The 22,757-nt window shown below is 48.9% G+C and overlaps 1 protein-coding gene across 1 annotated transcript in view; it reads left to right on the top strand.

Annotated features, from left to right (window-relative positions):
• The window catches only part of PODXL2 (podocalyxin like 2), a 33,621-nt gene that overhangs the window by 6,150 nt on the left and 4,714 nt on the right, over positions 1 to 22,757 (top strand). The window contains exons 2-7 of the mRNA XM_052778462.1: positions 4,467 to 4,760; positions 14,157 to 15,049; positions 16,108 to 16,182; positions 18,993 to 19,149; positions 20,759 to 20,820; positions 22,519 to 22,698. Of these exons, the coding sequence (XP_052634422.1) occupies positions 4,467 to 4,760; positions 14,157 to 15,049; positions 16,108 to 16,182; positions 18,993 to 19,149; positions 20,759 to 20,820; positions 22,519 to 22,698 (1,661 nt within the window). The remainder of the gene's footprint in view (positions 1 to 4,466; positions 4,761 to 14,156; positions 15,050 to 16,107; positions 16,183 to 18,992; positions 19,150 to 20,758; positions 20,821 to 22,518; positions 22,699 to 22,757) is intronic.

The raw sequence follows: 22,757 nt of genomic DNA, 5'->3' as shown, positions 1-22,757 counted from the left end.
TTCCTCAGATTTTTTTTTTTTTTTTTTTCTGCTGTTGAGCGAAACTCCCCCATCTGCCTTGTCCAGGGCTGTTGCATAGAATCCTCTGCTGAGCTGAACAGGGCAAGCTTTGCCACTTTGACTTGGAACTGTTTTCTGAGGGAACAGTGGGGTCAGCAACTAGGAAACTCATTTCATCTGCGTGTCCTCCTGGCTAGCTCTTTTCCAGTGGCCTTGGAAAGGTAACACTGCAGTATTATTCCCTGTTGCTGAAATCACCCCATTCTGCTCCTTACAGAGGTGAAACATCTTTTGCAAGGTCAGCGTTACCTCCACATGTCGCCTTTGTGGGTACTAGCAGCTGGAGAGCTTGCAGCCAGTGCGGGAGCTCCCATGCTGGTTTTGGTGCTCTCTCTCTGCCTTTGTTCCCTCTCCCCCTTCCACCTACCTCTCCCACTTTCTCTTCTTTCTCGCCCCTCCTCTGTCTGATCTGGGGAGGGTTTTTCCTCCCATGCTCACAGCCCTGCTGTTTCCCCGAAGGCTGGCTGCCCTCTTTAGCATGCAGAGCCTCATCTCCTCCAGGTTACGCAGAGGTGCCGCAAAAATAGAAATGAGAGACAAACGCCCCATTGAAGCAGCTGGCGAGCCCTGGCTCCGTTCCCTGCTCCCTCCCATCTACAGTCGCAGGGCTTTATTCGTTTGTGTTTCTTTATTCCTATCGCTTGATCTGCCTTTTAGAATACAGATTTGGGAGACTGATGGCTGATAGAAGTCATCTAATCCTGTTCCCTGTCCTAGGAGGAAAGTGGCTAGCCACTGATGTCTTGGGCGTTAGATTTCCTCTCTCGGCTGTGCTTTCCTGCCTCCCAGCTCAGCTCGTGCTTTGATTCTTTCTTTGCCTTGGAGTCGACAGCTGCATTGAGCTCCTTTATGAGATGCTTGGGAGAGAGGGGGAAGGTGGCAAATCTTGGGTCTGCTGTTTGGCACCCGAAGCCTTTGAGTTTTTGCTGCTGGTGCAAAAGGTATGAAGTGGTGTCAGGATGCTGTCTGGAGAGGTACTGATTTGTACACTGGTGCCTTGTGGCATTCAGCTGGTGCTGGCATGGAAGCTTCCCCCAGGCCAGTCTCTGCATCCTGTGCCTGTGGATCAGGCCCCAAGGTGTTGTCTTACTCCAGATCCACCCCTGGAGAAACCTGGCTTGCTCAGGCTGTGTCTATTAATGACTCATTCTTAGGGATGAGGTGGTGTAGTTTTATCTTGGGCTAAGGAGAGCATAGCATCCCAGTAAACAAGATAATGCAGCTTAGGGGGTTTTAACTGGGTAAACACTTCAGAGTTAAATGAGGGTAAACAAACTCCCAGGGTCTGAGCTTCCCACATGGATGGGATTAGCTCTCTGGGTGTCCAGGTTCAACTGCTGTGAGATGTCTGTTGTAGAGGTGATGGGACAGGCTGTGGCTGAGCTCTGGAGGTGGCCCAAATGAGGTGTAGCCGATGGAAACAGAGAGGCTTGAGCCAGTCTTTGGAGCTGGTGCAGAGTTACGTTTTGAGGCTTTGCCTAGCTGGCTGGGAGACCTGGTATGTGTATTGTAGTGTGGCTGGAAAGCCAAGGTGCCACATCAGCCACGTCTCTGCTAATGGGAGTCGAAACTGAGGCATTGGGGTGGATAAAGAGCTGATGTAGGATCCAGGCAGTCAGTTGCAGTCCCAGCTACACCAAATTTTCCATGTGGCCTTGGACCTGCTATGGTCTCTCCCCATCCTTCTGCTCCCCTTTTCTTGATAACTTTGAAAATAATTTTCCTATTCTCCCCCTTGCTGCTCTCTGTCATGTTTGCTTAAGCTGTAAGCTCCTCAAGACACGTGCTCTCTCCACTGGGCTGCACAGGGCTCAGCAGTGCTCTCTGTCAGCGATGCAGGTGTCTTGTGTCAGCCTGGGGAAGACCAGTCTAGACACCGTCACGTTGGAGCCTGGTGAATCGGCACAGGGGCTGGCCTGGCCAGGTCTGTCTGGATCCATGCTTGTGCACAAGAGGTGTGCGAACTCTTATTTGCAGCCGTGGACTTCACTGTGCATGCACAGCTCATGGGGAGTCAGCCCATCCCCAGGGATACCCAGGGGTGTTTTGGTTGGCTCCGTGATGCTGCAGTAGCTTCCTTCCCTGTTGATACTCTGCCCGTGTTGCCGTTCCCTTTTTGTTGTGCTGGCCTCAGCCGATCTTGCCTTGGATCAATAGAACAAAATAAATGAGATTGAGAAGTGCTGAAGCCTGGCCCAAGTGTATATGGGAAAGAGTAACCAATATTGGATTTTGCTCAGTTCAGAGAATAGCGGAGGAAGGTTGAGAGGCTCAGAGCAGGCAGAAGGCTTGAGAAATGCATTTCTGGCTTCCAATGTTCCAAGGACAGGTTTGGTAATTAGCCTGGCAAGTGAGCAGCAACTCCCAAACTTTTTGTGCTAACAAGCCAATGTTTTCAGTGAAAGCATCAGGGTCAACCCATCTGCCATTGCCCCATAGCTCATCTTGGCGCTTGCCCTGATTTGAATTTGTCCTTCTGGGATATGGATTCGTAGGACATAGTGGTGGGAAGGAACCTCAGGAGGTTGCCTAGTCTGTGCCTTTGCCTGGAGGCAGTTCAGCTCTGCTTAAATCATTTCAGGCCACGTGTATCCAGATCTGCATGCAGCATCCAGGTGATGTCTCAGCAGTGCTTTGTAAAATATTTCTAATACTTCAGGCCTGTGCAAGCATTCTCGCATCTACATTCCAGTGATATCTCAGGGCTGTTTCTAATACAGGAGTTTCTCCTCTTGAGACATTTCTAATGGATGGTGTCCTATCTTGTATCAGAAATGTTTGGTGCTAGTTCTTAAGGTGGTGACATCACTTTGTACTATTTCTTTTCATAATATTTCTGTTATTTCTAGTCTCAAGATCACCTAGCTGTACCTACAGTCTTTCTGTGCAGCGAGGATGTCTCCTTGCTTTGTGTCCTTGGCTAATTTCATTATCAAGTTCCTAATTTTTGTTCCAAGGTCACTTAGGAAAATGTTAAAGAACAGCAGATCCAAGGACAGACCTTGAGGAATTCCACTAATAGCCTCCCTCCAGCACAAGCCTCTGTCATTTTTCATATAGCCAATGCCTTACAGTTGCCTTACAGTTTTCCTTCTAATCGGTGTCTTTTCTTGCTTCTCTTGTAATTCTGCGTGAGACACTATATCAGATATTTTACTGAAGTCCAGATGGATTAGATCTGCTGCATTTCCCTTGTCTAGAAAATCAGTTATCAAAGAAAAATACCAAATTAGTCTTCATTTCAGCTTATTCAATTAGTTCAGTGACTAGTTCATTAAGAATTGAGAAACTGAGTATGAGCTGAGAAAGCAGGAAAACTTGTCCTTTTTTCTTCTCACAGCTGATTTTTATTCATAGATTAGAGGATGAGATCTTCTAGTTTTAATGTGCTGAAGAACAGAGGGCTAGGAAGCAATTGATTCAGTTCACCCAAATTAGTTACTTTGCTTGCTTAACAAAACTGTTTTAAATGTAAAACATGTTTTGGTAATCTTAGTTTTTCCTTATGTCTCCGTATTTTTCATGGTATTTATCGGTTGAATAAAGCCAAGTTCCCGGTGCTGTTTTCTTGCATTTTGATTGAAGTTCAATATGCATGTGAATGTACCTTGACACAAATCACAATTAAAAGTCTCATCCAGGAATCAATAAGTGTCAGTCAAACCTTCTAATAGATAAAATGGAAATAACAAGGATATAATTGTTGAAAGAAAAGTGTAAAATGCAACCTGTCTCCCTGCTTAGCATTAGGTAGATATTTGCTGTTGGTACATTTTAATTCTTACCTGAGACAGTCAGCCCTTGCTTATGAAAAAAAAAAATGTGAATGCAAAATGAAGTTCAAATCAATGACCTAAATCAGCAGGCTGGAAATCTATTTTTAAAACATGATTAATATTGGTGATGTAAATAATACCAGTTTAAATCAGTCCCCCTACATATAATATAGTTGCAGATCAGGAGCACTAGGTTGAAGTCTTGCCTGGGTGGCAGTCGGATAGGAACCTGTCATTGACTTCACGGGGCCAGAATTTCGTGGCTTAAGTGTAAGACATTCCACCTCCTCTCCAGGATGGGTGATTAACAAGGCATTCCATCCTTTCAAAGAGGCAAAAACCCTCAGAGAGGGTGAACCATCACTGCCCCTTTGAAGAGACTGCCCCAGGCTGGATGGCTGTTTGGCACTGACTCCTCCTGGATGTGAATGCTCCTCTGCATGGTTGTGGATGTTTCCCAAAATACCCTGATTTTCATCATCAGCTGAGAGCAAAGCCCATCTGAGGGGCAGGTTACCCCGAAGGCAGGTGTGTGCAGCAGGTTGGTTTGACGGGGGCAGGCTGCAAGGAGAAGACAAACCCAGTGGGTGTCAGTCCTATCTCTGATATGGGTTTACTGTCATTATACAGGGATCTTGTGCCTCTGCCTTGCCTCCTCGGAAGAGCCAACCGCCGATGGCCTCACATCAACTTCCCTGCTGGAGTTTGCCATGATGTCCCACCTGGAGGCCATGAATTCCCACGAGCAAACCAGCCCGGAGGCTACGGAGCCTGATCTTGCCCCTGGCTCTCTGCATGCTGCCCCGGGATCAGGCTTTGCCAGCGAGGAGAATGAGGAGTCCAAGATCTTACAGCCCCCACAGTACTTCTGGGAAGATGGGGGAGAGCTCAATGACTCCAGCCTGGACTTGGGACCAGCAACAGGTAGGTTATTTTTACCCCATTCTTCCTCCTCACTCTGCAAGGACTCAGGGGAGGTGGAAGGATGCAGGGATCCGTCTTCCTGCTTTGACACAACTCTCGCTAAGAGGACCTGAGATTAAATGTCAGCTCTATTTTCTCACCTCAGTGCCTGATGTGTCCCTAGTGAACCCTGAGCAAGCACAGGCTTTAGAAACTAAGTTACAGCTGAGCCTTTATTCCTCAGCTGCTATGAGCTGGGAAAAGTATTGCTTCCACCTAGTTTCCCATCGCCTCGTGCCCTTCTTTCTCTCTCTCTCATTCCCCCTTTTATACTCTCTTCTCTCTCCCTTCTTTCTGTTGCTGTCAATTAAGTACAACCTAAAGGTCTCAAGACCCCTGTTCAGAGATCAAGACCATCTTGGGGTTTGAGTCAAAGCTGGGTTCCCTGGGCCAAATTCTGGATTCCTCACTCTGTGACTTCAGTGGGGATTTGGCCTGAGAGAAGACAGCAGGTTTTCTTCCTTGGGCAGCTGTCCTGTTGCTTACCCTGTCCTGCCTGTTTCCTTGGGATTCATGGCCAAGATAAGTTTCATTAGCATTTGAGCTTGCTTTCCTCTGTGGAGTGTTTTTTGAGACCACTGAGTCCCCTCAGCGGTTGCCTCCCAAGCCCCTCATTGGCTTTGAGATGCTATCAGGGATAGGGATGGCAGGAAGGAGGAGGAGCGTTGCAGGGTTTCCAGTAGCTTAGGAGATTATTTCACATGTTCCTGCTCTTAAGTGTCATGTGGGGCATATATTAAGTGTTACCCAGGGGCCAGGCTTCAGCCTTATCCCTCCTCCCTTACCCAGTATCGCTGCCTCTGTCTCAGCAAGTCTGACTGAGGTCTGCAATTAGAAAGCACAAGTCTTATTTTATCTTCGCTCCTATTTCTGTGACCTTAAAAAAGACCTGTGCTTGCACAGGGCTGAGGGCTGCCGCAATGCTATGGCTCAGACTGCCCACTGGGGCACAGTGCATGCTCTGCCGGGCAAGGGCCATCCCAGCTTAGGTCTCCAAAGCCCTTTGCTCACTAACATTGCTGCTAAGCTCCTCTGGCCATGCTCTTGTGGCCCTGCGGCTCGTGTGGCCCTTGGGGCACTTGCAGGTCTGGCCGTGGGGAAGCTGTGCAGATGCCGCCTCTGCAGTGATGCTGGGGGCAGATGGTGCTTGTTCGTACCAGCGCATCCTTGGGACATGCTCTGGCTTAGCCGCACTCACGCACTGGCAGTGTGCTCAGCGGCGCTTTTATTTGTGTGCCAGCAGGCACCTGCATGTACTCACAGATCTGGACGTGACTTGGAGAACAGCATGTGCTTGTGCATTGAGAGTGAGATGCAGTGGGTACCGAACCCAGCCTTGCCTCTTGCACGTGCCTCACCCCATTTATATGCAGAACACACTCCTCTCTCCTTCCGTTCTTGCCTGCAGTGCTTTCCTCCATGAACAGATGTGCTCTTTCAACTGTCCTTTACACATATCCTGCCCTATCCACTGCCCAGCTAACCACTTCTGTGCTTCCAAGCACTGTTTTTTCCCCTGGCTGTTGCTGTGTCCAGAGCTCATGTCTTGGTGGCATTTCAGAACCTTGGTGAATAGAACAGTTTGAATTATTCAAGAGCTGGGAGTGCATTTCTACTTAAAATTTAATTAGAAACCTGCTGTGTGTCATTTTACAATAAGGGATATTGTAATAGCATCCCTAAATTGGGCAGCCTTCTCCTGTCATGCAAAGCCTGTGCATGAGAGATGCACACAACCAGTGGATCTTACATGCTGCATGCATGTGAGAGCTGCCATGTGATACCTTGTGGAACTTTGCGATGACATCTGTTGGGTTATTTTCAACGTACAAATCCATTAAACAGTTTCAGACTGCTGCTGTTTAAAAAAAAAAAAAAGTTTATGGTATAAGTTTTCCTTATGTGGGATTTCTCTCCAAATGACAGTGAAGTGTAACCCAGCATAGTTGGTAGCTCTGTCCCAGGCATAGATTTAAGACTGTATCAATCAAGGCACAAAACAAGATTGTTATACTACTGGAGAGAGAAAATCCCCTGCTGTGAAAGGAGACCTGTGTTGGCTTCTTTCTGTGTTTGGTGTAAAGATATCAGGCCTGGAACTGGTGGTCTTGCAGACAGGCCAAATCTGCTGAGATTTCAAAGCTGTAGTAGTCATCTCTCCTTATTTTTTTTTTTATGTCCTTCTGAAGTCTGTGTGGAGAGACTCCTCTGCCTTTGTGTGACTTTGAGGCTGCAAGAGATAAAAAGTAATAACAATCTGCAGCTGCTGCTTTTTTTTTTTTTTTTTTCAAGTGCACTCAGACATCCTTTAAAAATATTTCTGGAAAGCATGTGGCATCTAGGGTCACCTGTTAGTCCATTAGAAAGTGAGAACAAACTCCCCCTGGCAGAGCACAGCTCAGCCTGGGGCTCTGATTCTTCTGAATAATGTGCTTTTGCTGATTTATGCTATGGAACAGTTAATCTATATTGACATCAGTGAGCGCCAGCCTGTTGGAAGGACCCTGAGATTTGTCTCATTCTGTCTGAGCGTGCACAGAAGTGCACACTTGCATGTGTGCTAACCCATGCACAGCTGCTACCCAGTGGAGCTGTATCTGGAAGAGATGGATTAGGTCTGGTGGGAATGTGGATGCCATATCCTTACAGAAGGAAGCAGTGTGTGACTCATACTTCAGCCAAGAGGCAAGTCAGTGGAGCTGTGAACCTGTTACTTCTGCATCCCACTGCCTTCAGGCTTTCAGGGAACCTAGAAGCTTCTCAAGTTGTAGTTTGGGTTCGGCTGCTTTGTTTCAGCATACCTTTGGTATCAAATTGGCCTGAGCTGCAGATCAACGCTGAAGATAGAGTGGACCTGTAGGGACTCGCATCTGGCTCTTCTTGTCCTCCTTTCACTTCTTCCCATCTTCCCCATCTTGTTTTGCCTGGAGGCTTCCAATCCCCCTTGTTTCCTACTGTCACACTGGATTTCCTGGGCAAGAGATGCAACATCTCTTCTAGCTTTAGGGCTAGAAGATGGGAGTCATTAGGGCTGCAGGTCCCTTTGAGTCCCTGATTTTTAGAGAAAGAGTTATATGGAGTGTTCCCTGGTTTGCACCTCTCCGTGTTCTCCTTTGGCTCAGTCAGAACGCAGTGCCTCATGTGTTCCCCTTCCAGGAAGGCTCTAGGTTGAGGCAGCCTAATCATTAATTGTTAGGAAGTGTGAGCTCCCAAAAACTGATGGAAGACTTGTGAGTGTCTGGTGAATGAAGGCACTTAGTCCCTTTCCTCCCTCGCCCAATAGCTGAACTTCCGAGAATTGGAGTGCATCATCACATCTTCCAGTGTGATGGTGGGCTGGCAAGAAGCTTGCTTTGTTACAGCCAGGGTCTGCTCTTTTAGCTCCAAGGTTGTGCCTTTGAAGACGAAGGCATGACTGTGCTGGGAGCTATCAGATCTAGTCTTATAGGTTGGTGATTTACTAGGATGGCATGTGGTGCTTTGGAGGGGAGGGAATTGTAATCTTTTAATTATTCATAGTAATTAGCAGAAGGGATTCCCAGGAGAGCTAGGATGAGGGATAGCAGGACAGACAAGTTAGAAGGACTGCATTCAAAGAAAAATAAGTTTTCTGACCAGCTAATGGGATAAAATATCTTCCATCCCCAACTCTTCTCTGATAGTAAGATTCACTTCCTTCCGTGATGAATTACTTGCCTCTGGCCAGAGAGATCCCAGTCTCTCTCAGCCTTACTGAAATCTGCTGCCTCTTCATCCAGACTGACAGCAAATCTGTAGTTCTTAATACCATCTTCAACCCAAGTATTAACGAAATGAAGCACCTGGTAAAGACTGTCTACATAAGAAGCTTAGTGCTGAGCAGCCCCCTGCCTGAGCTCAGCTCCCGGGATGCCTCTTGTTTATGCCCTGGTTTAGTGTACACTGACATGTTAGGTGATCTATCCTGGGACAAGCCATCTTGACCAAGACATTACTGGCAAAGGCTGACCTGTGACAAAGAGGGTTTCTCTGTGCATAGTGTTATTCTGGTGCAGCTATCCCCAACCGAATCTGCATATGGGTGAGGGTGGTTTATTCTAGCCTTATTGCAGGTCATACAGTGAGCAGGAAAAAGGCATGGGGCTATTTGGGAACAGCTGCAGCACTTAGTGCCCAGTCTCTACCTGAAGAAAATTCCAAGCATAATGAGACCTAACCACTTTACTACCCTGGGTCTGTCTTTTAACTATGATCTCTTTTGTGTGTGTGGACCTGTCTTGGTGTCACAGATAGTAACTTCTAGCTCTTCTGGAAGATTAGGATATTAGCCCAGCTGGCTCAATTCCAGCACCAGTAATTGCAATTTGCCTCTTTGAAATCCACCTGCAGTTTCAATGAGATGGACTGTGCCTTTTTGCAGTTAGCCTTACTGCTCTATACTGCAAAACATTGAGCAGATACCACCTCAGACCTGGCTACATTTTAAGCAGTGATTAGAGCCCACCTTGCACTTCCCAAAGTTGGCAGGTGCTTTAGTATGAATGGTGCTATCAGGCTGTGTTGTTGTGGTGGGAGCCCAGGAATGTTCTTGTCTTTATTACAGTGCCTTCTAGTTATCTGTAATTCAATCACTGGTTAACATGATCTTCCAGTTTAATCCAATAAAGACCTTATGGTCAGGTTATGTGTACTAAAAACAATGAGGGTCACCCTTTTTCTGAGCTGTCGCAGTTGCTTTAAACAGCTAATAGTGGCAAATACAGGGTAGGCAACCTTGCAGGGCAGTAACTGAAACCAGCTCTTCTGAATGAGGGAGAAGCAGAAATGTGATGAATTAAATGTCTGGCTGGGGAGTCATGCTGTGGCACAGTGCCAAGTCTTGGCCCATCTGGTGTCAGGGAAGTTTCAGTATTGATTTTGCAGGAAGCAGGCCATTGCCTAAATGGTGGCTCTTGCAGAGGTTTGGAGCTCATGTTCACCTCTCCCAGGGCAAATCGTCTCCCCAGGTGACGGAAATGAATCTGTGCGACCCATACCTGGATCTGCTGGGAGATGGAAAGGGCAGGACTTGGAGTGGCAGGAGGGCTGTGCAAGATGGTTTCTTTAGAAAATAGTGCCTGAGGGTTTTTGCAAGAGAGGTTGGAAGGGAAAAGCTGCAGTGGCGAGGGCAAAGACAGCTAGATGCTGCAATGTGAGTAATATTGCTACTGATGGAAAGCATTAAGGGGTGTAGCTAAGGATGTGGTGGCAAAGAGGTGAGGTGGAGGTGTGGAATTTCATATCAGTGAACCAGACTCCCAAGGGGATGGTGTGACTGAGAAGATTTGGCAGAGTATGTGACGTGGAGCTGTGGCTGCTTGCTACGCTCAACTGGTCCATCCCTGATAGACTGTTTGGCCAGAGATGCTGGGCTGGGACAGTTTCGTGGCTCCAGCAGGCAGTTCTCCTGAGCTGTCCCTCTGTGATCAGGCTGGCTCCATTGTAGCTTGGCTGCTCTTGTTTGTGGCTGGAAGGGGTATGTGGCACTTGCCATCTCTGTGTGTGGCCACAAGTTTCTCCTGTGCTCCAACCTACTGCTGGTTTTGGTGGGAGACTTACAGAGCAGATCCTGGCAGGGAAGGAGCTGATGGTGTTTGCAGTTACTACCTCTTCCCTTCTCAGGCACCCTTCTCTTTGGCAGTGCTCTGCTTCCTCGCTGAAATTAGATGAGCTGATAAACGAGCCTGACAAATCTGGCATTGCAGCCACCTCCATAATACCTGTCTCCTTTAACAGAAGACCCTGCCCCACTTCAGCAGGAGCACTGGTCACCTGAGTCTGTCTGGCCTCTCTGTTCCATGGTTGCTGTTTCTCTCCACAAAAGCTGGTGGGGATGAGAGTGGATAGCACTGGCATAGGTAGGTGGGAAGATCTGTGGGTGCAATTCCATGTGCCTAGGGCATGGGAACCAGGTGTAGATCTGCTGAAGGTAGAGGACAGCCAGGTGGGCCAGTGGGTTGTAGGGTCTAGAAGACCACTTGCTGAAGGGGAGCTGCTAGCTGAATGTTGGAAGGAGCTGCTAAAAATGGGAGATGCCCTTTGAGTTCCCTTGGGGCTGGGGGGAAGGGGAATCAAGGGAAATTCTGAGAAGACTCTTCCAATGGGGAGGCTCTTAGCTTTGCATTGCACAGATGAATGACAGAAACCAGCTTGTCTGGAAGGAGCCTTGGGAAGAAGATGCTGGGACCAGCTTAGTGGCTGGGATCATACCAAGGAGATGGACAGGGTGCAAAAATTCCTTCAACTCATAGAAGAGGTATGTAAACTAAAAGAACATATGAGTGCCTTAGAGACCTGATCTTGAGAAGTGGACAGATGCCCTTGGTAGTGAGACAGTAAAAGGTGATTCCAGACAGGAACTAAGTGTCTAGCTGGAAAGTCTGGAAGGAAGGATTGACTCACCAACCCTGAACCTCTGAACCTGGAAAGTGATTGAACCCCTTTGGGAACTGGGTTGTATGGAGAGCTCCTTGTTTTAAGGAGCACAAACCAGCACAACTCTGACCAAAATGCCTCAAGTTTCACTGTTCTCCATGTGTATCTGAATAACAGCCCTTGCAAGATTTGAGGAGAGTTGAGGTTATAATCAGTGGGGTCTTATGAACCAGAGGGGGGAGAAGGATGCTCCCAGCTTAGCCTGCAGGATAGTAGAGAGACTGGTGGCAAGTGAGGATGTTAACTCAATTAGTAGTGACTGTGAGGATTCCTGTGTCTGCTTCTACACTGTTGATTTGTTGGCCCAGAGAAACAGCTCAGGTTTCAGTCTTTGGCTGTCTTGTAAGACAGAAACCTGCTGGGAGAGAGTGCGATGGGTTCTCCCTGAACTTCCATTGCCTGGGAAAGATGGCAGAGGCGGCAGTCCCTCCAGCATCTTTAGATCTTGGTGGTGGAAAGGTGGCATGGCTGTGCCATGCAGGGCTTTCCCCCGCAGGAGCTAGCTAATCTATGACAGCACCTTACGGAAAGGTCGAATGTGTCACTTCAAAGGAGAGCTGACAGGCCAGGAGCATTTCTAGCTCCCATGGGGCAAACTTCATGCTGCTTTTTCCCAGTTTGTTTTTCTGCTGTGCCCATCTGCCAGTTCTTGCTCTCCTCCAGGTGGGAAGAGGGGCAGGGAAGAAAGGAGTTGCAGAGGAATCAAGAATAACTGACAGTGTCTTTAGGCAAAGGAGGTGGCAGATTGGATCATTGATCCTTGAAAATAACATCTCATCTGACAGGGTCTTGTTTAAAGGGGCAAACCCCTCATTTTTCACCCACAGCACGTCAGGGCAGGCAGGGTTCCCACTGAGGTTAGTGGTTTTGGTGCAAACCCTGAGTATCCCTGCAGCAGGAGGAGCAGCAGAGCCCTGGGAGATGCACTAAACCTTCACCATCTGCCTGAAGAGGGTCCTGACCTAATGTCCTCAATCCCACGGTCTGTGGCTGTTCTTGCCATTACCCACCATCCATCTAGCAAGGCAGTGACTGTGTCTGCAGACACTGGGATGTGTAGCTGTTGGTAAGGGCTTTTGGGAAGACCAAGTGCCAGGCAGTGGAGGGGAGATGGTTTTTTTTTGTCTGTGCTGCTGATGATTCCTCTTACCAGTCTCCTTAGCCTCTGAGGGATTATCACTAGGTAGGCTGTTGGGGTAGCAAAAATCTTTTAATCCTCAGGGTCCTTGGGTAGAGTCTCAGTCAGGATGGGTGCTCTCTATTGAAACACAGCAGCAAAGCAGACATTGCTTCTGCCTGCAGTGGTCAGTAGATCTCAGTGGCCTGTTTGCAGTCAGAACTGGGAGACGGTCACCACGTCACGACCCTGAAGGTCAGCAGCTGGATCACACTCATCTTTGGGCAGCATCTGAAGGGAGCTGCTGACAGCATGAAGGGAATAAGCTGTGGGTTAGGGAAGCCATTTGCCAGTTGAACAGGAGCATCTTTGTACCTCTGCTCGGGGCGGAGGGAGCAGCGTGGTTTTCCGCTCAGGCGTGATGGGGAGGAGTGTGCAGGAGCAGCATGGGCAGTCCTGGTTGCCAGGGAACATCCAAGGCAATGGATGTGTTTGCTGACATGGCTCTCCCTGCCTGGGAACTTGCATCCTCTCTGGCAACAGCAAGCAATGGATTGGAGTGAGGGATGCATGGAGATTCCTTGTGCAGATCTCCTCTGTAAGGCATCCAGACAGCTGCTGTGCACTGTGCTCCCTGGAGCATCTGCTTTGGCAGGCAGGAGAGGAGATGGGGGCCTTGGGGATTTCAGAGAGTCACTTACTTAATAACCATAGACAAGGCAGGGTGCTTGTTTCTGGCTGTGGAGGGATTGTCTTCCTTCCCTTTCTCAGTCAGAATATGTGCTGTGCTCATCCTGGGGAGAAAGGGAGTTAATTGCGATGCAAACTCCTGAAACGGACCTCCTCAGGTACAGGCAATTTCTCAAGAAAGGTGAAGGTTGATTTATGCCTGCTGGATTTATGCCTGCCGCTCTGAGCTTAACATGTCTGATCTTACAGATGTTCTCCTTATCCTGGGATCCCAGCTCCTTTCTGGGCTTCCAGAAGAAACCACTGCCTGCTCTGACCTTACGTTTGTGAGATACAAATTCTTCAGCATCTATATTTGTCTAGCAACATCAGACGCGTTCATGGTCAGAGCCACAGAACAACCAGGGACTGAAGTTGGAAGGAGGGGAGTTAGATTCAGCTCCTGTTTCTGGCTTCTGTTTCCCTGCAGCAAAACCATTCCTTAATGACATGGGAGTCTTATAATACAGATGTTTGTGGGATGACTTTGCTGTGAAGTGCTGTACAAACTGAAGTTCTGCATTTCAAAGATGCCCAGTTTGATTCAGGTTTTGGTGGTATTACTTGGGCATACCAGGGAGTAGGATTTGGTTTGCGGTGCTTTTGTTTGTCTTCCCTAGTATTTCCCATTTAGCTTGTGGCTGACTGCTGCTACTGTCCCATATCTTTCTGAATCCCATCGGAAACAAATCTCTGGGTCTCAGCCTGATTTCTAACACTCATGATCTCACCTTAAAGATGCCAGGTGTCAAAACTGTTATTTATTATTGTCTGAGAAAATGCCTCAGGACAGAAGGGAGCGGAGAGAATGAACATGTGAATTATCCTTAGGGACAGTGGGTTTGCTGGGGTGGGACAGGAACCTGGGCAAGCGCGGGAGGTTGCACTGCACTTGTCAGATGGGATTGTTCTTTTCAGTGGCAGACTACCTGCTGTTAGAGGGTCTCTGCCATTTGACCCCATATGTGGCTAGACACATATAATGGGGCCTGCTCTCTGCCTTTCAGAGTTCATGGTTATTTGGGATGTGACATGAAGTCTTTTGGATTTCTTTTTAGATTACAGCTTTCCTGCTGCGTCTCAGAAGGCCCTGCTGAAAGGGAATGGGACACACGTGAAAGACAACTGGGAAACAGCCACTGTCCAGCCGCCAGCAGAATTTGTTGAGCCTGACTTGCACACGCCTTTCTCCAGCACGCTGGAGGAAGAGGAGGGGCTGCTCCCTATAGACCACTCAAGAGGAGGAGTGGAGAGCCTCCAGACCTCCAGGCCAGAGGTTACATCTTCTGAACCAGTGGGCCAAGAGGACTCCTTCACCCTTCTGTTTTCCACAGCCTCTGCCAGGCCAGGTATCGTGACCAAGGCAGCCATAGGAGGGCAAGAAGAGGATTCTGTTCCTCCAGGCTTAGACCTTGGGAGCAGCATGGGACCAGGTCTTCTGCCTGTGTCCTCTATTTTTTCTACTACTGTTGCTGCAAGGTCTCCCAGTGTTTCAGAAGAGCCCTTTGAGGTGACAGCCAGGGACACATGGGCTGTTGGGGGAGCAGATTCAGAGCTGACTGTGACTACCACAAGAGCAGAACTTGCAGAGACCACAGTGGAGGCTGGTGGGGAAGAGCATTCGCCCAGAGAGGAAGTCTCAGAGACCACAGTGGGTTGGGAGATTCTGGAGCCGACGGTGCTAACTGAAATGGAGCAGACAGTGGAAATGCCTGTGGGGACACCCTCTCCTGGAGGCAGCTCCCCAAGCACCCAGACTCTTTCTGGGAGTGAGCAGCACTCCACTTCTGCATCTCCGTGGGACAGGGCTGATGAGCCTGCGCTGGATCCCATTTGGAATGACACCAAGTCAGCCACTGAGACTGTGGCAGCAGAGAGGAGCTTGTCACCACAGGCTGGGGATGCCCACATGGCGATGCTGCCAACAGAGCTGCCCTGGGACTCAGCACAGGTAGCGCTGGGAGCAGGGAGTGGGTGGGAGGTTGCAGTGGAGAAATTTGGGTACTTCTTTTTTGGGGGGTGTTTAACCCCTTAACCTCACCCACGTCCCTAAGTCTGGTGGAAGTAGCTTTTTCTGTTCACCCAGCCAAAACTGAATTTTGGGGAGAATTTTTTTTCATAGCACTTCTTAAGGGTATCCACCATCCTTGGTGAAAGCCCTGCCCCCTCACATCTTCCCCAGCAAACTGCTGCACGAAATCCTGCTTCTAATAAACACCTGCCCTCTGGGGCATGCACAGCAGCAAAAGCTCCTTGTTTCCTCAGCCTGCATTATTGGAAGTGTCAGGACAAAAACGGCCCCAAGGATTTCTGGAAAGGGAGTGAGGAGGAAGTGCTATTTTTGCTGCTGCCTGCAGGGACCAGATGCAGAGCAGGTGGAGCAGGGTAGAGTGATCTGTGAGGATGTTGGTCTAGGAGGGCCCGTGGGAGAGGAGGTGTGAGGTGAACTGCAGTTCCTGAATCCAGCAAACTGGCAACTGGTTAAGGGAAAATAGGTAGCAGGAGCTGACTGGTGAGAAAGTACCAGTCAAAGGTAAAGCTTTTAATTTTGCTTTCTACCCCATGGTACTCAGGAGCCTGAGCAAGTGACTTAGTCCCTCTGTGTGTCTGATCCAGCCTGCGATGTGCTGCCCTGTCACCAGTTTGTTTAAGGATTACAGAGGCTCCTGGTTGGGTTCTGTGTTGAGTGCTGATCACATAGTGAACAAGGCTGCAGGCTAGAGAGCTTTCCACTGAGTACCTGAGAGTCCTCCTGGGGTCTAGGTAGAGGTGGAAGGTAAGCTGGGCTGTGGCAAGCTGGCACAGTAACCTTGTCCCTGCCTCATGTGCTAGCACTGAAATGGTGATTCCTCCTTAGTACAGAGAGTTAGAGGACAGCTTTAGCCTTTGAGAAGCGCTTCTTGGGGGTATGGCACAGCCCCTTGCTCCTGTCCCTTGTGTACCCCGTGCTTGCAGCAGGAGAGCTGCATTCACTACTCGAACCTAGCTGTCTTTGTCTTGTCTCTACAGGTGATCTGCAAAGACTGGAGCAACCTTGTGGGGAAAAACTACATCATCCTGAATATGTCGGATAACATTGACTGTGTAAGTCAGTATAAGGAGATTTGATGGCATGGGGGGAATAGGGCTTAAAGAAGTGGAGGCAGGCAGAGTTCTTCCTGTCTGCGTTTGCTACAAAACATTTTAAAAGCCCTAAATCTCAATACATTGCACCTCTTACTGGTAGGAAACATGGCAGGATTGAAGTGCAATTCTCCTTCCCTCTCTTCCTTTTCCTTCCCCTCCTTCCAGGATATAGTAACATTCCTCTGATGGCTCAGAGGAATAGAGACTCCCCATTTGCAGCGTGAATGGTTCAGTGTCAAACAACTGTCACTAAATCTTCCTTAAGTGCCTCTTCTCCCCACCCTGTTACCTTGTGTGTTATCTGGGTCTGTTAACGAGCCACGCTCTTCAAATCCAATGCCTGTCCATCCATCCCCATAAAGCTGCAGTTAATTCATGAGCCCAGAGCCCCTTGTGGATCCCTGGTAAAAGGGCTCGTTTGCCTCTGCTGGGCCTTTTATCAGGCACTTTAAAACCAGTTGTGAAAGGCCTGGGGTCAAGGTGCCTTTCATAATTCTAAGAAATGATTACAAGCCCGACAGCCCGAGACCGAAATGTTTCATCAGGGAACTGTATTCTGGCCTCGCGTGTCTGCACTCTCGCTTTCTGCAGCTCCTGCTCTGGGCAGAGCTGGCTGGTTTTGTTACTGCAGGGTGGCTGTGTGGCACTGACCTATTTCCACTACTTGTGAGTTGTTGGGGGTTTTTTTATGTGTGTGTGTGTGTGTTTTGGTTTTTTTGAGGTGAACTTTTTGGGGACAGGGAAAACAGGGGAATTCCTATACACAATAAAGCGTGCTGACTGCTTTAAGGGTAGATGAAAAGTCAGTCTCTTTCCTCCTGATTTAGACAAACCAGTTTGCTCTTTGGAAGGTTTGAAGTATCTCTGCTACAGTTCACAAGTGCAACTCCAGAAATCAGTCCTTGAAAACCAGAGTCCTGATGCCCTGTTTCCTCTGTGTCTTAGTCCCCATTGCTCTTTATCCCATCTGTGTGGAGTTTAAATGCTGGTTAATTTTGTAATACATAGTAGCTTCCTTCCTGTGGTCACTTGCACATGTGTTGTTTAAACCACTGTAAGGGTGAGAGCTGAAAAGCAGATGTGCAGATGTCTCTTGACCAAATTGTGTCTTTACTGTTGAATCCTCAGTTCTACCTTGCTGAAGGATGACAGTGCCCTGGGATAGGCAGGGCTGAACTGTTTTTCTACTGGATTTCATGTTTCAAAACATATTTCCCAGCGAATGATTTGTGCTGTCCTCCCCCTTATTCAAAGGGACACTTGTCAACATACATATTTAACATGAACATTGCTTCGTTCCCTGCCTCCCATTACCACTTTGCATGGCTGAAGCTGGAATCAAGCTCTTCTCCTTTCCACTGATACTGATGGAGTTTGTTTCCTACCCACGGTAATCGGCTTAGTTTGGGCAACTCACCTACCCTCTGCCCGTCCCTTTTGTTTTCTAGTTTCTGTATCTGAGCCCTGTGGTGTTTGGATTTCCAGGATTGTGAGGGAGAACCTGCATTGCAAGTGCTGTAGTTTAATTTAATGTCAATGGGGATTCCTCACATATTTCCTGTGTTTTGATGCCCTGATCTGGTGCGGTACTGAGTCCCACTGAAAAGCTGAGTGACAAGGAGGATGCTTAGACCCTTCCAGAGGGTTGCACCTTGAGCTTTAATATTCTTCACAGCGCCAGGCTTTTACCTGCTGCAGGGATGATGTCTGTATTGCTGGGTTAAGGTGGCAGCCCGTTTATCTTCCTAATGGGCTCTGGGCAAGGGAGTCACTTCAGTCTCTCTCTGGGCACATCTCCCACTCAATATACCTGGCAATTTTGCCTGAATGAGGACTGCAGGATCTGACCCAACAGTGGTACCTGGCTGTACATCGGGAGGTGACCTCTACCTCGGTGCATGTGCGTTCAAGCTCCTTCACAGCTCCCTTTTCTCCACCGCGGAGAATTTATCAGTGCTCTGCAACCTCTGCTTTCCGCATCATTAGAAACATCTCACCTCTGTCTTCCTCCTGCTCTTGGGCTCAGATGCTCCCCCTTCTTCCCCATCCCCCAAAACAGAGCCGCAGGCTGGCGGCGGGGCGGTGAACTGGAGCCACAACAGAGCAGCATGGCGCTGCATCCTCATGCTGCTCCTCCTGCCTCCCCGTGCTGAAACCCATAACGTGATGAGAGGAGGCACTGGCAGGCCCTTGTGATTCAGGCCCCAGTCATCGGTGTCTTTTCCAATTAGGCCGTTTTCGGCACAGGCCTGTGCCTGCCCTGAGCGCTTCGAACTGCCATGGCAACAAGAGCTCTCCATTTTATTAATCATCTATGTGGCCTTCAGGTTGGCATGGCAACCAGAGATAAGAATAGAAACACAGGAGTGAGAAAGCAGGAAAGGAGCCTGCCGAGGGATGGCTAGAGCATGTCAGGCTGAGCGGCACCCGCTGACCCAGTGCTGGCTGCGGGGAAGACCCTGGCTGCTTCCTTCTTGCCTTACACGATAATGTTGCTTCAGGATCCCTGTGTGCCAGGGGAGATGGGCTTGGCATGGTGTGGGGTGTATGGCAGCCACAGGAGCCGAGGAGGGTTGCTGTGTCAGGAGATGCGTGGGTCCAGCCTGGGGCACTGGGGGTGTTCAGGGGAGCATTGCACCAGGTTTAGCATTGCTGGCTTTTGGGCATATCTGGTTCAGGGGTCTTGGCCATGCAGCCGTGCCAGCCCTGCAGTGCTACATCTGCCCTGTTCCCACCGTATGCTCACCAGTGTCCCTTTCCTGTGGCAGGAGGAGTTTCGGCTGGAGCGGGGTCCTCAGCTGTTGGCACTGGTAGAGGATGCCTTCTCCAGACAGGCGGATGGGCTGCAGGACCACTGGCTGATCTCTCTGAGCAAACCCAATGAGAACGACAAGCACTTGCTAATGACACTGGCAGGGGAACAGGGTAAGTGCTGGGAGAAGGAGCCTTCCCGTGATGGGGGTGTGTATTTAAGGGGCTCTCAAATGGCGGTGCTCAGCTATGTTGGAAGGAGCTTTTGCTCTCCAGTCTGTTTCAATACCACCAGTTCCCAGTGTTCACTGGACTTGAGGGATGGAGGGGGACCGAGGACATAAGACTCTTTTTCTTCGTATCTGCCTTCTGGCTTGTCCCTCACCACTTGCACGCAGCTCCATCTTCTGTGCTTTGCCTCCTGCTTTGCTCCCTCCCTGGATTGCCTTCACTAGAGCATCCATCAGCTTTCTCCTGATGCTTATATACTCTTCTCCATGGGCAGGCCACTGCAATGGCAGGACATGACAGCCTGCTCTTAGTTCACTTAACAATTTGTAAGTCTTGTCTGAACTGGGCCAGTCCTGATGGTGCCCCCCCTGCATCCCCCAAGAAACAAAAGCTGACAGTGAAAGGTGGGCTGGGCTGGAACATTTTAGCATCTCTTTAATCCCCTTGTGGTAGGGGAGTGCTTTTCCTGTACTGCTTCTGCTGCCTGCTTTAGTGACAGAGGCCTCTAATGTTGACATTATGGCCTATATGAAAAAAAAACCCAACAGTATTCTAAAATGCCCCCCAGTGATAGGAAAATAGAGCTAATATTTAAGTGGTATTTTCTGTATCGATGCCTTAAATCATTGCATCTCTCCCAAGCCCTTGGGCTGGACCATGTGCCAATGAAAAGCCTTTGGTAACCATTTGGCCTTCTAAACAGAAACCTTCATGCCATCATGAGAGGGCACATCCTGGAGAAGAAAACAGTTCTGAACTCCAGCAGCACAGCCAGGCTGGGAGATATCCCTGAGTTTAGAAGCCTCAGGAACCAAAGTATTTTCTGCTCTGAAGAATCGTGCTTTTTTTCAGTTCCTCATTTTACTGCTGTGCAAGCAAAGGGAGAAATGGGCCTCAGCCTCTAAATCCTCCCTGACTGCTCCTGTTCTCCTGGCTTGGAGAGCATCCTGGGAGCTGTTAGGGAAGGAGGGTCCCAGGAAGGGGTGGCTCAGTATGGGCTGGTGGCCCCTAGTTGAAGCTGCCTGCTGCTGGGAATGGAGCTGTTACAGCACACCTCTTGCAGACTCTGCTATTGTGCCAGGCACGCCACCTTGCCAGGGTGCTCTGCAGAGCAAAACACACCTGCTAAAGGTTGTGATTGGTGAGCATGGAGCTCTGTGGAGACATCTTGAGCGCTGCAGCTCAGGATCAGGTTGTGCTGGATGGGGAGGCTGGATCGGGCAGCATAGGCAACTGCCTCCATGACTTTTTGGACACTGCTGCTCGCTCCCAGAGCAGACACAGATCCTGAGAGCTGTGGCTGTGGGGAGGGCGCACTTAGGTGCCTCTGGTATCAGTTCATGCCTGGATTTTTTCCACTCTTTAAAGAACATTTGGAGGTATCCTTGGTTGTGGTCCTTGCATTCTTTCAGCCTCCTAACATAAAGTACCAATGAACAAAAATGTGCGTTCCCATGCCTCCATTCTGTTGGGGATTTCACAGTGATGAGTATATATATCTGAGCTAACTGAGCTGAAAGCAGCACTGATCTCTCTGTCTCCTTCTTTACAGGTGTCATCCCTACAAAAGATGTTCTCATGGCACTGGGGGATGTTAAGAGGAGCTTAGCCGAGGTAAAAGCCTGTCTGCCTGCATCCATTTGTTAAGACTAGCTATACAATTAAAATAAGCACCTTGAAAACTGGGAGCATATCTCAGGCTAACCGAATGCTGAACCCACAGCAGGCAAACAGATGAGTCATATGCTTGGCAAACTCCCTTCTCCCCTCTTTGGTAGTTGCCAGGCCATCAAATATCTGCTCCCATTAAGAGAGTAACTCTGGGTTATTCCCTCCCTGCTTTTCTGGCTTGGTTGTGAAGCTGCTTTTTGCACATTCATTTTGCTGGGATACTTGGCCTCATCCCTTCTACACTATTGCCTGTGGCGGTGTGGGTGCCACTGAGCCCCAGATTTGGCCCTGCTCACCTTACAGCTGATTCACATACGTTGGCTGCTCTCAGTAGCTCAAGCTTTGCTGAAGGAGGTGGGAGAGGTGCCTGTACTAGATGGGACACGTTCACACACCTTATTCCTGCAATCCCAGGGTCTGCATTTCACTCCTTTAGACAACTGCCTACACAAGGGCAAGCAGAGGACCAGAGGGGATGGATGCCAGACTCTACTGCAGCTGCCTCTAGCCCTCACATTGCCCTCTAACAGGCAGCTTGGAAGAGGGTAGAGATGAGGACAAATGAGTCCCGTGATCTCTGACTTTGCCCCTTAGGCCTATGGGATATGTAGGCACTGAGGGCCTGATTCTGCTTGGGTTTTTTATACTACTGGAGTAATTCTGCTGACTTTAGCAGCAGAGTTGGGCCACTGCCTTGCTGGCTGTCTGCTCTCAGGTTTTTCCCTGACCTAACAAACTGGTGCAGTTAGACAAAGCAAATTAAGTGCTCAGTGCTGTATTGATTGGCTTATACCAGAGAAAGTGCGAAAAGCCAACCCTCTAGAAATTGTGTGACTGAAGTATCAGCAGCTAGAACTGTCCATGAAAGAAGGATTCATGTCGGTGCAAGGTTTGACTTCTTTGTGCAACTGTGACCCTACATTAATGTGCATCCTACCAGAGTAGTGCCTCACTGCCTGCCTCCAGCTCTATCAATAATGAAACACTGCTTGTTGCATTGACCTTGCGCTAGCACGAGCTTGGAAGGAGGAGGGAGGATATTCTCTTACACACATCATACTTACTATCGAATTGATACATAACCTGCTTGAAATCTGCCAAGTCACTAGGACTGACATTGGCCTTTCTTTGCTGACAACCACAGGCGGCCCATTTCTAGGGCAGCTTTTTGGATCAGTAGGCAGCTGTTCACTTTCAAGACCTCAGAAAGACCACTATACCCTCTTTGGACCAGAGCTTTAATGGAAACCTATTTATTATGGTTTCATTCTCTGTCACACAGTCACCAAAGCCTCAGCACCCGTTAATGGTCCGTAGTTTGTTTTGGGTACTCATAATGCTGGGCAGTTTCTCCCATGAAAGCCTCTTTGTCTTGCACATAGGTGTGATCCTTGTGCAGGTGATCAAAGTAAGATTGTGTCTACTTGCATTTGCTGACATGTCAGCTTTGATGGAAGATGGTGTTAAACTTAGTCATGTACCTTCTAGTCATGGAAGACAGTGTACATCCTGACTCCCCAACCCTGGCTTTTAGTTCCTTTGCCTACAGTGATGGTCCTGTATATGGACCCTGGAAAGTCTGAACAGGATCCCACCTGACTGCAGGCCAGGGGATTTAGTGTACCCCTTTCTTCCTTCCAGATTGGCATCCAGAATTATTCAACCACGACAAGCTGCCAGTCGCACCCCAACCAGACACGCAGCGATTATGGGAAACTCTTTGTGGTACTGGTGATCATCGGCTCCATCTGTGCCATCATCATTGTATTGGGGCTCATATACAACTGCTGGCAGAGACGCCTGCCCAAGATGAAGAACATGGTGAGTGAGCACTGGGCAGGTGCTGGGGGAAGGTGGCTGGACTCTTACCCCTTGGGAAG

Source organism: Harpia harpyja, chromosome Z, assembly GCF_026419915.1.
Source record: "Harpia harpyja isolate bHarHar1 chromosome Z, bHarHar1 primary haplotype, whole genome shotgun sequence".
Taxonomy (NCBI): domain Eukaryota; kingdom Metazoa; phylum Chordata; class Aves; order Accipitriformes; family Accipitridae; genus Harpia; species Harpia harpyja.
This window is presented reverse-complemented; position numbering and strand designations above follow the sequence as displayed.